A 14,778-nucleotide genomic window follows, 5' to 3' on the forward strand; every position below is an offset into this window, starting at 1 on the left:
ATGTCAAATTTAATGAAAAATCGAGAAGGAAATTTTTTTTTGTCAGATTTATATAAAATAGAGACATATTTGCTGCGGAATTATAAATCTTTTTATATGAAACATACTATAAATGAAAATTCATAGACATTTTTTTAATAAAAAGTTAAATATATACCACAAAAAATATTATAGTGATGTTATTTTTATTTGTTATTTGGCATTTAGGTATTGCATTTTGGTATGTTCAATGATGTACAGGGTATATGTTTTTTAGTTGCTAGGTTTATTGTTTTGGTTATTTATGATTGAATTTATTCTTATATGTTTAATTTAGAATTATTTTATAGTGATACATTCTATTACATGCTCAGGCTCGATTTTGTCTTTAACGAGCTCGAATCAAGCTCAAACTCGAGTCCAATTGTATACTTGACGGGCTCAAAAAAGAGCACGTCTAACGAGTTTGCTTAGCAAGCAGAGTTCGAAATAGAATATATCGTTAAAGATGATAACTAGTTATTAATGAACCGAGTTCGAACTATTCGGAAGTTTAATAATTTCAAAACGAACCGAACTCGAGCTTATATATATTTTAACAAACCTATCTCGAGCTTAATATTGTTGGTCTCGTTTTGGTTAGTTTACGTCTCTAAGGATACTATATAAAAAGAAACCGACAATACATTCATGTCGCTTGCTGGTACATAAGATCGGTAGAAAGTTTATTCCTGTTTGAAGAATTTCCCGTACACATACGCAAATTCAAGATTGAGAGATACACAAACTAAGACCGAAGCTTTCACAATATGCTATCTACAAAATCTCAAACACCCTTATTCTTTTAATATCAAACTGCTCATCTTTACACACACTTGTTCTACACATCAGATCATCAAAGATCTATATGTTTATCTTACTATTCTTATTATAGTGTTTTTTTTCTCCCTGAACCTTGGGAAACAACGAGTGTGTACGTCGAATACATGTGTCCAATTTTTGTTCGTCGTGTAAATGATTGAACACATCACATGGCATATCCATTCGTGTCGTGGGAATTTGATGCATAATTGTTGTCCACATTGAAGAGGATGCACGTATTTGGGTTAAGACATACGAGCAGTTGGAGTTCGGGATACCGCACATTTGTGACGGTCGATCTTGTTCGTGTCTTGATCGAATTTGTAATATTTTTTTACGAACCTATGATTTTCCTGAATTCGGGGCTCAGAAATTTGGTGTTGCGAGCCTTTTTTTAATAGTTGCTTGTCGAGATTTGAATAAATTGAATAATTAAAAAAAGTACTGTTACATAACCACGTTTGTGTTTGGGTTCGCTGAGCTGATTAGGTGGTAATTTTTTGTTGCTGTTGAACTTAAGTCAGGCAGCATGATTACGTGTTGTCATTCGCTAATTCTACCTTTTCATGCTATGGTGATAGAATTACAGAGGGAAGCAGGTACAGCTGGTGAATTGCGTAGCATTATATCAACTGGTTAAGTGGATGTTTAGGTTTTACTATGCATTTCAAACTGTAGTGTTTGTCGTCATATCCCTTAAATTGCTAAAAATATAGAGTGAAGTATATTTGATCGTTTTGAAGTTGAGAGGGTTTAATTGGTGAAGGTTGATATTTTATACTCTTTTTTGTTGAATTTTCAGATTCCTTGCTATCTATGAACTATTGTGTTCAGTTAGTTTCTGAGTATGTATTATGTTGCTATCTATGTACTTACTATTGCATTCTATCGTAATCTATTTGTTAGGTTATTTTGAATATTCCAGCTTGAGTATGCATGAACTTTCTGCAGATTCAACTAATAAGAATTGAACGAAGGGTGCCTGATTATGGTTGGACCACTCAAAAGGTTTTCCACTTCATGAACTTTATTGTGAATGGAGGTAGTAAACAAATTACTCAATTTTGTTGTCTTCATTCATCATTAGATTAACTGTAAGCTACAAACTGCAGCCCGTGCTGTTTCATTTGGATTTCACAAACTAGTGTTTTTGTTGCATCAAAAGGTAAGATTCACCACGTCCACTGTAAATGTACTTTTTAGTTGATTGACACCACAATTTTCTATGAACTTTCTTTTGCTTGGATTATTTTAGCCTAAGAGGTTGGAATTCTTATTATTTTTGAGATATTAGTAAAAGGTATACAGACCCTAGTTCCAACGTTTTCTGCTAGTGCCCATTGTTTGTTGGTTTCTGCCTCGAGAGATGGTGTTCTTGATGTACTAGGTTCATTCATACAACAAGCTATTTTTTCGTACTATTATTTGTGACACCTTTATAGTTGCTGGATAATTCTGTTAACTGCAATTTTTGTCGTTGGGATTGTGGAGGAAAGAGGGGAATTTCATCTTACATACAAGTTGCGGTATCACTGCCTTACAGAATTTTTTGGTCCGGATAAAAAATCCAAGATAGCTAGTCCAATTACTATGTTCTTTTCAAGTGGCAGAATGTGTCATGCCCCTTGAGTCGTGCACATCGCATTAACATCTATGACGTTTTGTGGATTTCCCAGTGCATATTTAGGCCATGAAGTTAATGGACACTTGTCATGATCGATTCTTACTCAATGAAATGTATATATTTTTTTTTATCAGGCTTTCACTTTGGTACTGTTGGATCTTCCTGGCCTTCTGTTCTTCTCCACATATGCACTTCTTGTCCTTTTTTGGGCAGAGATATATCATCAGGTAATAAATATGAGATAGACTAAGTACTACATGACCAGAATGAGAATACTTATGAACACAATAATTAGATGGAATAACTTTTCATGTCTTAATTGGTGTGTCAAAGAATTTTTTGCTTTTACAGTATAAATGCCGTTATTTTACATGAAGAATTGATAAACAATTTAATCATATTTCTTGGTCAGGCTAGAAGTTTGCCAACAGATAATCTGAGAGTTTTCTATATTTCTAGTAACAGCGCGATCTACTTTATACAGGTGAGTTCGCATACTTTTGTGGGACAACAATCTTGCTTATAACCACTAGCTCTGGGGTTTTAGTTGTGTGCGCATTTGTCACCATCATGAAAATTTTCATCCTGTATTCTATCATGTGTGCATTTCTGTAGAACGCCCATAAGATAATATGGGGCTTATGCAAAATCCTACATTTATATTAAACCATGCAAATTATGGAGGAAAATTTGTATTTACTGCAGAAATTTTACCGTTTCCTTAAATGCTTCATATATTAGCATTTTTCCACATTTTTTCCCCATTTACTGCCTTAAGACACATGCTACTTGACAAAACCAACTACTTTCTGTTGGTTGAAATTTGTTCTCACGGGATATAATCAGCTAATAAGTTTTATTATAACTTTGTTCACCCTTTATCTGTCGATTGCGCGAGAATCGAATAGAAAAAACTGAAAAGATTGCTATAGGAGAGGCGCAGCAGAGTAACCCTCTGATCACTCTGAGAGGTATTAGGTGGCCTAGGGAAGAAGATGCATAATTTGTTTTTTGAGGAGAAAACAGTAGTTCTTTATTATATCCATAAAAATTGCAAGAAGGATTGTACATGAAAGGCAAACTAACAAATAAGCTTATTTTCGCACAACTTTGACAATACCGATAGACTCTTCATAACCCTAGTTGTGAACTTATTTTAAATTCATCAAATCTGCCAGTTCTTCAAATTAAGGATACAGTTGAATGGATGATGATCTGATTGATTTGTACTGTAATATAAGATATGAAATTGCCCGACTCTCACACATCTGTACGAGTATAACATGTCAATTTAAGTAGAAGAAGGATATTAGTGGGCATGATGAATATTGTACGACAATTCAAGAAACTTCAGACAAGAGAAAAATAATTGACTGCTGACTAGATTCAAATAATTTCAAGCAAGATTTTGCTTTTAATTTTTTCTACATCCATGAACTGCATCAATTATCTCATTTTGTGGTGAGTTTATTTCTTCAATTTTATTTCCAATAAGATACACTCCATTTCTAGACAGCCTTTTTTAATACCATCACCGAGGCCTTCGACATTTTTAAAATTTCAACACTTGCTGCATTACTATGACCTTTAACTATGCTCCAAATTTTTTCTTCTTTTGCTAATACTGGAACTTTTAGAAGGTTGGAATGTTTCAGAAATTTGTAAGCAATATATTTTCATTTGAGCGGTTAAATTGCTAAAAGATGTCTTGACACCAGGTCTGCATCTGGGTATACATCTGGATCAATGACAACAGTGTTGTGGAATTTATTGGAAAGATTTTTATTACTGGTTAGTCTCACCATACTTCTTTGTTTTTTACATTTCAAACGATGTGCATAAAAAAAATAATAAATTTTGGCTTGCTTGGTTTACCTTGATATGTTACCCATCTGTTTTTCTCACCTCTGTTTATATCTGCAGTGGTATCATTCATCGCTGCATTAGGTTTTCTGCTATACGGAGGACGGTTAGTTCTGAGTGTCTTGTTTATTTAACCGCTTGTCGATACAGTGTCAGTTTCTTCCAGTTGGTTCCTTCAATTCTGAAGTTTGGATTCCTTTGACTCAAGTTTTTTCTCAATTTTATCTATTCCTTCCCCCAGGTTATTTTTTATGCCGAGGCGCTTTCCCATTGAATCCAGAGGGAGGAGAAAGAAGCTTCATGAGGTCTGTGCCATTTTATCATGTTTTATCTGGTATAAGACGTGCAAATAGTATGATTTAGTATCTTAGCTTTTATCATTAAAAGTTACGATTTCTAATGTTGAGCTAATTTAATTGTTATCAAGTTTCCTTTTATCACCTTGATTTTTGCATCAAAATTCCTACTGTAGGGATGATTGAATTGTGTAGCTTATTGTTGATTTGTTCCTTTTGATCCTTTGTAGTAGCTGACCAGAGTTCAATGTTACTGGTTGGATCGGTGACAGCTATATGTTTCATTTGTTTTCTAATAAGGTGCTTTGTGGTAACTGATCAGAGTTCAATGTTACAGGTTGGATCGGTGACAGCTATATGTTTCACTTGTTTTCTAATAAGGTGCTTCGTGGTAAGATTCATATTGAATTGTGCTGCCTTTGCCTAGATTTAAGATATCAGTAGAAAATTAAAGTTGTTTTTGCCATGGTATAATCAACTTAAACTCAATTGAAATTATCATTGTTGTTGAATATCACCCGGTAAGCTGGGTTATGGATGGGAATTCGATTTCCTTTGTATCTAAATTGCATGGAAATGGGTGGAAATTCTGCTCGGGTTTCAATTTTTTGTGCTTAAAGTTCCTAGGAAATTTTAGCGACAGTCGGGGGGAAAAACAGGCACAAATTTAAGAGATTCAATGGATCTGAACTTTCATGTTGAAATTATCATGTTATCCATCTGGATGTTACTCCTAGTGACTGACTTTCACTGCAGTATCTAATTTTTTCTCATATGACTGCTTTACTCGAGTTCTTTATTTGTGTCTAATGTCTATAAAAATCTTACTTTACCACAGGTTGTGCTGTCAGCTTTGGATTCAGATGCATCACTTGATGTATTGGATCATCCTGTGCTGAATTTAATCTATTACACGGTATTCTTTAAGCTTGACAGATCTTTGCTTAATGACTATTCAATAACTAGCTTTATTTATACTAGTTGCGATTGACATGTGATACAAATTAATTTACCTAAGTTGTTGTAATCTGTGTTACTAATAATTTTAAGTATCTCAGGTTGGATCAAAATATCAATAAAATTTATGTTATTTTAGTAAGTTTGGATGATTGTTTTATAAAAACAAAAAATAAAAATTAAGTTCTTGTTTCAACTAAATATGAAAAAAGGTTGTTTGAGTCTTTGTACGATTCGATTGACAATATACCAAAGAGATTAATTAAAACCTCTAAGGTGCCATTTTGATCAATTTGATTAGTGACGCAGCAAGGATATAAAAAAATCCATGACCTTCCTTCGTACTTATCACATAGATGTATGGATTTTTTGTTAATAAATTGATGTTATGAAACATATGGAGGATAGCTTGGTAAATTTATACTTCTCACAAAAAAATATCAATGTGTTTCTCCAAGGTGCTCTTGTATAGTGTATATATATTCTTAGACAAAACGGCATGCGTGTTTAACATCAATGGAACAATCTTTGAAGACATAATATTCATCTTACTTATAGAACAGAAGTGTACTTCAGATGTGCATTGCATTTACTCATGGCTTATTGCTTACTCATATACTTCTTAAAATTGTAGCTGGTTGAGATTCTTCCATCAGCTCTCGTTCTGTATATCTTGCGAAAGCTACCCCCCAAACGGATATCAGCCCCATACCATCCCATGCACTAGTCTCCAAAACAGTTCAATGCCATCTATCACACATATGGATCTGTCTGTTGACGTTATCACTTGGGACGTGCCCATGCCTGTGCCCTGGTTCCATATCGAAAGATACTGAAGTTGAGAAATGAAATATGAGCCTGAAAGAGTCTAGGTTCTTCTGTCATCCTGGGATTGCTTGTGTTGTATGAAACTCACACTTGCTTCTTTTTTCTAAATACAAATGATTATTTGATTGATTTGTTTTTGGTTCGCATATAATTGGCTCGTCATTGTAGACATTATTAGAGCTATTAAGTTATTATCTTTCTTGTAGTTGTCATGTTGGAAACCCCATTTTCCTACACCGTTCTAGTCCGTGAACACTTAAGAGTTATTTAATTTAGCTTGTGAATTAAAATTGTCTGGTGGAGTCGGATTGAATTTTTCAAACTTTAATGAGGGCAGAGATCAAATTACAAATCAACGGTAGTGGCTTTACCAAACTTGAAAAAAAAGGGAAAAAAAAAAAGATACCATGACAGATTTGCATGGTCCTTTGTGATTTCCGTAGCGTTTTAATAATTTATCTTCTAGTATGTACGGGGAGTTCGTGTTCTTGATTATCGTTTAATGGCCAAACAACTAGGATTCGTTAATATAAACAGCTGAAACGATTTAAATTTTTTTTTTTTGAACCAATAGAAATTTCGACATGACCTTCCCGTAAGTAGGACATCTCAAAAGTTTTCAAACAGCACAAACAACATTTATATACTCGAATAAAGTCACAACATCAATTCACAAACATATAGACGCACTGCACAGGATTAACACAAGAAAAGTCGACAAGGCTTCATCACACAACTATCAATCCAAAACATCGTAAAAATAACAGTACAACTACACAGAGCATCTCCTGACAAATGTATCACTCGATAAAATAATACACACATATATGTACTTATATATCTGGGAACTCTCAATAACAACCCAACTACTGGGCACCGTTACTTGACGCTCCACAGACGCATCAAATCCTTCTGAATAATCTGCTATGACATCAAAAACAACCACAACATTTTAAAAAAAAAAAAAAAAGAGGTCAGGCCCCAGTACGACGAACAAGTAAAATCATGACAAATATAATTGAGATGAAATAAAATCAAGTAAGATGCAATCCAATGCAATGCAATGCGTGTCAGTAACAACGAAATAACGGATACCAAAATCGAGTCCAAAAGAATCGCATCAGCAATAGGAACATTGGTCACCCGTGCCAGGAATGCAGCAACGAAACATCAAGTCGCCGCTCATCCATGCACGTAGCATCGAGGGTCCGGTAGCAACCCGGTCAATCCTCATGCAGTCATCAAGAGTGTGTCAATCCTATCACTCGCTCCATCGATGATATGTCAGGAGTGATCTAATCCTATCACTCACTCCATAGATAACTCAACGTCTCAATAGATCAATAATGATATCAATCAAAGGAGTCAAGGCTCGAAATGTTATGCACTAATAGTTAATATGACTAGTCAAAAAATATCCCAAATATTTCTTTCAAAATAAAACATATTTTATTTTATTATTTTCAAATGATAAAAATAGGGATCATTTATCAACTTAAGCATATCAACTCAAAAAAATCGTGAATGCGATCACATTATTCACATAAGCATATAAGACATATCATAACTCATGACAAAATACTTAACGTCATTTCACATCTTTATAGACGTCAAAATGAAACAATTCATGCGTACCTCAACTGATACTTAATTTACCACTGAAATTTCCTAAGGAATTTACCGAAAAATCCGATCATGTGGCAAATAATTCATTTCACATCAACTTCTATTTATTTTTTCAAGATTCACCAATTTAGCCTAAAATTCCAAAAATCCATAATTTAGGTTTAAATATTTCTAAATTTATTATACGATAATTCTATATCATCTGAACATCTAATTATTGAACACTAAATTCGAAAACATAATTACATAAATCTGAATTTTCAAAATTATGCCCAATTAAATTCTGAAATTTTATTAATATTCTCAATCAGATCAGATATAGCACCTACAATCAACAATATAACATATACTAATTGTTGGAATTCAAATGGATCAAAATACCCACAATTCGAAAACCTAAAATCTAAAATATACATCTGAAAGTTTCGAATTCTATTCTAAGCTTCAAATAACGTAAACCAAGGTTTCCTCCCGATTTTTCGATGAAAATAGGCGGCGATCTCCGACGGGTTCGAAAAGGGTTGCAAGTAAACCTTACAAATAGACATCACTGGATAGCCCTAGTCGAGAGCTTTCTTAAACTATGCTTACTTCCGAAAAACGATCATTGACGGCAAAAATACTGCCGATCAAAGGTGGAAGAATGGTTGAAAAAGAAGAAGAAGCTTTCGGCAAAAGCAAACGGAGAGAAGGATTCAATTTTCTTATTAATTATTATTATTATTATTTAAATTAATTAACAAAATAGGCCGGGCTCTCACATTCTCCCGAATAATCCGATCTTATGAAAAATAATTCGAATTATGTTCTAAGCTTCAAATTCAAACTTCAAACAACCTAAATCAAGGTTTCCTCCCTATTTTTCGGCGAAAATAGAAAGCGGTATCCGAAAGGTTCGAATACGGTTGCGAGTAAACCTTACGTAATAGGTATCACTGGATAGCTCTGGTCGAGAGTTTTCCGAAACTAGGCTTATTTTCGAAAAACGATCACCGACGGCAAAGATACGGCTGGTCAAAGGTGCAAGAATGGTCGAAGAGAAGAAGCAGCTTTCGGCATATCAAACGGAGAGAAAGATTCAAGTTTCTTATTTATTGTTATTATTATATTATTTATTTAACTTAATTAACAAAACGGGCTGGGCTTTGAGAATCTGGGCTGGGCTCTCACATTCTCCCGAAGATTCCGATCTTATGGCAAATAATTCATTTCACATCAACTTCTATGTATTTTTTCAATATTCATTAATTTAGCCTAAAATTCTAAAAATCCATAATTTAGATTTAATATTTCTAAAATTAATATACGATAGTTCTATAGCATCTAAACATCTAATTACTGTACACTAAAATTCGAAAACCCAATTACATAAATCTGAATTTTCGAAATTATGCTCAATTAAATTCTGAAATTTTATTAATACCTCCAATCAGCTCATATATAGCACCTACAATAAACAATATAACATATATTAATTGTTGGAATTCAAATTAATAAAAATACCCCAAATTCGAAACCTTAAAATATAAAATATACATCTGAAAGTTTCGAGTTATGTTCTAAGATTCGAATTCAAACTTCAAACAATCTAAACCAATGTTTCCTCCCGATTTTCTGGGAAAATAAACGACAGTCTCTGACGGATTCGAAAAGGGTCGCGAGTAAACATTACAAAATGGGTATCACTGGATAGATCTGGTCGAGAGCATTTCGAAACTGTGCTTACTTTCGAAAAACGATCATCGACTTCAAAGATACGACTGGTCAAAGGTGCAAGAATGGTTGAGGAAGAAGAAAAAGAAGCTTTCAAAATAAGCAGATGGAGAGAAAGATTCATGTTTCTTATTTATTATTATTATTATTATTATTATTATTAAATTACTTATTTAACTTAATTAATAAAATGGGCTGGGCTCTCACATTCTCCTCAAAAATCCGATCTTGTGGTAAATAATTCATTTCACATCAATTTCTGTTTATTTTTTCAATATTCACCAATTTAGCCTAAAATTCCAAAAATCCATAATTTAGACTTTAATATTTCTAAAATTAATATACGATAATTCTATAACATCTAAAGATCTAATTATTGAACACTAAAATTCAAAAACCTAATTACATAAATCTGAATTTTCGAAATTATACCCAATTAAATTCTGAAATTTTATTAATACCTCTAATCTGCTCATATATATAGCACCTACAATCAACAATAAAATATATATTAATGGTTGGAATTCAAATAAATCAAAATACACAAAATTCGAAATCTTAAAATCCAAAATATATATATGAAAGTTTCGAATACGAGCTTCAAACAACCTAAACCAAGGTTTCCTCCCGATTTTCCGACGAAAATAGGTGGTGGTCTCCGACGGGTTTGAACAGGGTCGCGAGTAAATCTTACAAAATGGGTATCATTGGATAGCCCTTGTCAAGAACGTTCCGAAACTATGTTTACTTTCGAAAAACGATCACCGACGGCAAAGTTACGGTCGGTCAAAAGTGCAAGAATGGTTGAAGAGGAAGAAGGTTTCGGCAAAAGCAGACGGAGAGAAATATTCAAGTTTCTTATTTATTATTATTATTATATTATTTATTTAACTTAATTAACAAAATGGGCTAGGCTTTGAGAATCTGTGTTGGGCTGGGCTCTCACAATATATCTATTGAAGAAAACCATGTGTTGACTGATATTATACATCTATTGCATAAAACCATAATTTGCAGGGAAAACATGTACCATTTTATCAATATAAACCACATATGCTATCAGAATATATTTTAGATATACACAAAATTCAGAATCTCTATTTTTCGAGTATGCATTGGTTATAAAATTAACACAGTTGTGATCGAAAAATCAAAAGCTCAAATTTGTCAAGACCATAAGTAAGTTCAAATTTGCTCACAATCTGTGTGAGGTAGTGACATAATTTTTTACACGTTGATAAAGATATGTGCATTCAAATTCATGTTAAAAATAATGTTCTTACAATTAGGGGAAAAAAGTAAACTCAATAGTTATGTTCAATTGGAATGACATAAATGAGTAATGGCCCATCTAAAGTAAAATGGAATATCTTGTTCATACAAAAAAGGAAAAAAATACAATTTTTTTAATAAAATTTTGAACAAGATGTGTCATTTTTATTTTTTTGGAGCTTATTTTTAAATAAAATGGTAAAATATTAATGAAGGTCATGATGTAATAATATACACTAGTGCACCGACGCATGCGTTGTGTGCTTGTATAATATTTTTTATAATTGATTTGGTTTATAATTAAATGAGGATCAAAATATAATTATAAGAAATAGTTAGAGACTACACTGCAATTTGAATATATAAATTAAAAAATAAATAGAAAAAGAAAAGAATAAAAAAATGACTCAGTAAGAATGGAACTCATAATTTAATGACTAAAAAACATAAACTCTATATGATGAACTACATATAAATTGCATTAAAATTTTAACATTTTATTAATATATAAATTTATTAAAACAGACCATGACACCAAAAGTTAGTTATTCTAAGTGTCTCAAACTTAATAATATACTAGTGCACCGACGCACGCGTTGCGTGCTTGTATAATATTTTTTAATAATTCATTTGGTTTATAATTAAATGAGGATCAAAATATAATTATAAGAAATAGCGAAGGACTACACTACAATTTGGATATATAAATTAAAAAATAAAAACAAAAAAAAAGGAATAAAAAATTAACCCAGTAAGAATTGAACCTATAACTTAATATCTAAAAAACATAAACTCTATCCGCTGAGCTACATATAACTTGTATTAAAATTTTAACATTTTATTAATATATATAATTATTAAAACAGACCATGATACCAAAAGTTAATTACTCTAAGTGTCTCAAACTTAATAATATACTAGTTACTATGCACAAGCGATACGTGTGTGTACAATCTTTTTTTATTATTATTGATGAACTAAAGTGAAATTTGACAAATTATAGAGGGACTAAATTAATATTTGAATTGTTGAAATAAAAATAAATAAAAATAAAAGTGTGTGTTGAAATTAAAACAAAAAAAACAAAAAACAAAAGTGTAATATTAATATCATATAATGGTAAAATTGGAAAAAAAATTGATGTTCTCTCTAATTAGTTATTATCATTTCTCACACTTAATATAATAATATAGATAATATTAATATATATAATTATTAAAACAAACTATGACATCAAAAATTAATTAATCTAAATATCTCAAACTTAATAATATAATATACCTAAAATACCAAAAATAAATGTTGGTAAATATATGTGTGTGTGTGGTCGAGGTATCGCCAAAAAGCCTCGATTATCTACTAGGGTTCTCTCTGTACTGGCCCCTCATCCGCAGATCCAATTAGGGTTTGCTATAATCCTCTTCTCCCTCAAGCACAACGATGATGCAGCCAGGAAACACAATGGTCCCGTCGCCCATGGTTCCACCGCAATACCAGCAACAGCCACCACAGCCGTGGATGACTCAGCCGCCTCAACCACAGTACCAGGTTCCCCCGCCCCAACAGCCACCTGCCTCGGCATATTACTACCAACAGCCGCCTCCACAGGCCACCGCGCCACCTCAAATGCCACATCAATATGCCACTGCGCCAGCTTCTCAACATATAGCAGACGATGGAATACGTAGTCTCTGGATTGGGGATCTTCAGTACTGGATGGATGAGCAGTTCTTATATAGCTGTTTCGCATCCACTGGCGAGGTACATCCCCTTAGTACCTAGCCCTTATTCACACAAAACACCCATATAAGAATTGTTTGTTTATAGATTTATTTGTTAATTCTGAATTATCAATTGTATTTATAAGATATTTTCGAAGAAGACGAGGCCTTATTTTATCTAGTGTGCTTTCTGAATGCTCGATTTATGCTCCGGATAACGAATGCCCGATAATATATCTAGGAGAAAGATTTAATTTTGTTCATCTTTTAATTGTTCTGTAGTTCATTTGTTAAAGTTATGTTAGTATTGGATGGTTGAATGGAAAGTGTTGATTTTTGGGACATCGGCTAGGAATAAAACTTGGGTGAATGCTTATGTGTCGCGTAGGGGTTTGTACTTCTACCACTATTTACCTTTCACGCCTCTTCATAAGTTTACTCTATGTTTTCATTATTATTTTGACATGGTAATTCATGCATGGGTGACATTTCTACCTCGAGGAGAGATTTTCTAACATATCATAATAATTTTGTTTGTTGAGGCTAATTATACTTTAACCTCATGTGTATTTTCATCCTTTAGGTAGCCTCTGTCAAAGTCATTCGTAACAAGCAAACTGGAGAGTCAGAAGGTTATGGCTTTATTGAATTTGTTAGTCACGCTGCTGCAGAGAGAAACTTGCAGATGTATAATGGAACTCTGATTCCAAATGTTGAACAAACATTTAGAATGAATTGGGCCTCTATGGGTGCTGGTGAAAAGCATGATGATTCTTCTGAATATACCATTTTTGTTGGAGACTTGGCAGCTGATGTTACTGATTTCATGCTTCAAGAAACTTTTAGGGCCCATTATCCTTCAGTCAAGGGTGCGAAGATTGTCACAGATAGGACTACAGGACGTACAAAGGGTTATGGATTTGTCAGATTTAGTGATGAAAGTGAACAAATTCGTGCTATGACTGAAATGAATGGAAGGTTTTGTTCCACTAGACCCATGCGAATTGGTCCAGCTGCTAACAAACAAAAAGTGGGTGTCCAGACTAAAGGTATGCACCAAGTTTCTATCATTTACTTTAGTTGGCTACTTGATCATTGGATTCACTTGCAATTTTTGAGTTTGCTATTAATTCTCTTTCATTTGATTTGATCTCTGAATTTTGGCAGTTTCAATGAATTGGTGGCATTTTTGTTTTGGAATTCTCCAATAATGATGTGTCTTTGTTGAGCAGTGCTATTAAGTTGCTTTCTTTGAGTTTGAATTCTTGAAGATAAGCACGGATAATGTCATTTCCTTCCAGTACTTTCAAGATTTTAGGTTCAGAAGTGTTAAAAACGTGCATAATCTTATGAAAAACTCCCATTGTCTCAAAGCAGGGTGTCAGGAGGCTCTATCATATAGGGGCCTGGAGACAATATCAGCTGAAATGATAACCTTTTTAGTGCCTGGTTTTTTGTAGGTCAGTTTTATTATAATGTTCACTTAATTTTGGCATTTTGAGGTTTTAATTATACCGCGATTTTACTTTATTTCCCGCCGGTCCTTTTTTTTATCCAAGCTCTCAAACAAATTAAGTCACTCTTAACACTTGGAGCCCTTCTATTCTTCAAATTTTAAGTTCAACTGCTATAGTATCTTAAGATATCCATGTACCACTTTCCTTCTTGCCATTAGAAAATTATTAAATTTTTTTGTGTTCCCACCATTTATTCTTTATTCAATTGAGGCTGGAGTTACTTCTTTTAGAAAAGGCTGACATGAAGAGTGGGCAAATGATCAAAGGTCAGTGAATTTGCTTACATCATGGAGTTTTTTGGTTCTCTGTGTACCCAATGCTTACAGTTCTGTAAGTCGTCCTCTATTTGGTTTAGTTATCATGTTCTATTTCAGTGTTTCCGCTTTGATTCAATTATTATTTGGAGGCTATGTTGCATGGATACAGGCACAGACATCGAATACGATACGGATACGACAATACGACGAATTTTGAAAATATAAAACACGAAGTGACTATGATACAACAATTATTAATATATA

General features: G+C 33.1%; 2 protein-coding genes across 3 annotated transcripts in view; both read left to right on the forward strand.

Moving 5' to 3' along the window:
* Window positions 1–1,282: 1,282 nt before the first annotated feature.
* LOC140980642 (tobamovirus multiplication protein 1-like) lies at window positions 1,283–6,606 on the forward strand. 2 transcript variants are annotated; one of them, XM_073446599.1, is made up of 11 exons: window positions 1,294–1,685; window positions 1,792–1,882; window positions 1,953–2,005; window positions 2,599–2,691; window positions 2,877–2,948; window positions 4,183–4,255; window positions 4,388–4,433; window positions 4,569–4,632; window positions 4,961–5,014; window positions 5,462–5,539; window positions 6,215–6,604. In XM_073446599.1, exons 2-11 carry the CDS (start codon window positions 1,861–1,863, stop codon window positions 6,305–6,307), a joined length of 648 nt encoding a protein of 215 aa, XP_073302700.1. In that variant the 5' UTR covers window positions 1,294–1,685; window positions 1,792–1,860; the 3' UTR covers window positions 6,308–6,604. The 2 variants fall into 2 exon arrangements, with proteins under 2 accessions (XP_073302699.1, XP_073302700.1); XM_073446598.1 differs by having other exon boundaries at window positions 1,283–1,882; window positions 6,215–6,606.
* A 5,722-nt stretch (window positions 6,607–12,328) lies between these two features.
* LOC140980726 (polyadenylate-binding protein RBP45) overlaps window positions 12,329–14,778 on the forward strand; it is a 4,995-nt gene continuing 2,545 nt past the window's right edge. Inside the window, exons 1-2 of the mRNA XM_073446756.1 lie at window positions 12,329–12,780; window positions 13,324–13,789. Of these exons, the coding sequence (XP_073302857.1) occupies window positions 12,460–12,780; window positions 13,324–13,789 (787 nt within the window). The 5' untranslated portion in view covers window positions 12,329–12,459. The remainder of the gene's footprint in view (window positions 12,781–13,323; window positions 13,790–14,778) is intronic.

This window comes from Primulina huaijiensis, chromosome 7, assembly GCF_012295235.1.
Source record: "Primulina huaijiensis isolate GDHJ02 chromosome 7, ASM1229523v2, whole genome shotgun sequence".
Classification (NCBI taxonomy): domain Eukaryota; kingdom Viridiplantae; phylum Streptophyta; class Magnoliopsida; order Lamiales; family Gesneriaceae; genus Primulina; species Primulina huaijiensis.

Coding starts and splice junctions, on each gene's coding strand:
- LOC140980642 (XM_073446598.1), top strand. CDS start 1,777: ATGAACTTTCTGCAGATTCAACTAATAAGAATTGAACGAAGGGTGCCT. Junction 4,256..4,387: donor TGGAAAGATTTTTATTACTG/GTTAGTCTCACC, acceptor TTATATCTGCAG/TGGTATCATTCATCGCTGCA. Junction 5,015..5,461: donor TTCTAATAAGGTGCTTCGTG/GTAAGATTCATA, acceptor ACTTTACCACAG/GTTGTGCTGTCAGCTTTGGA.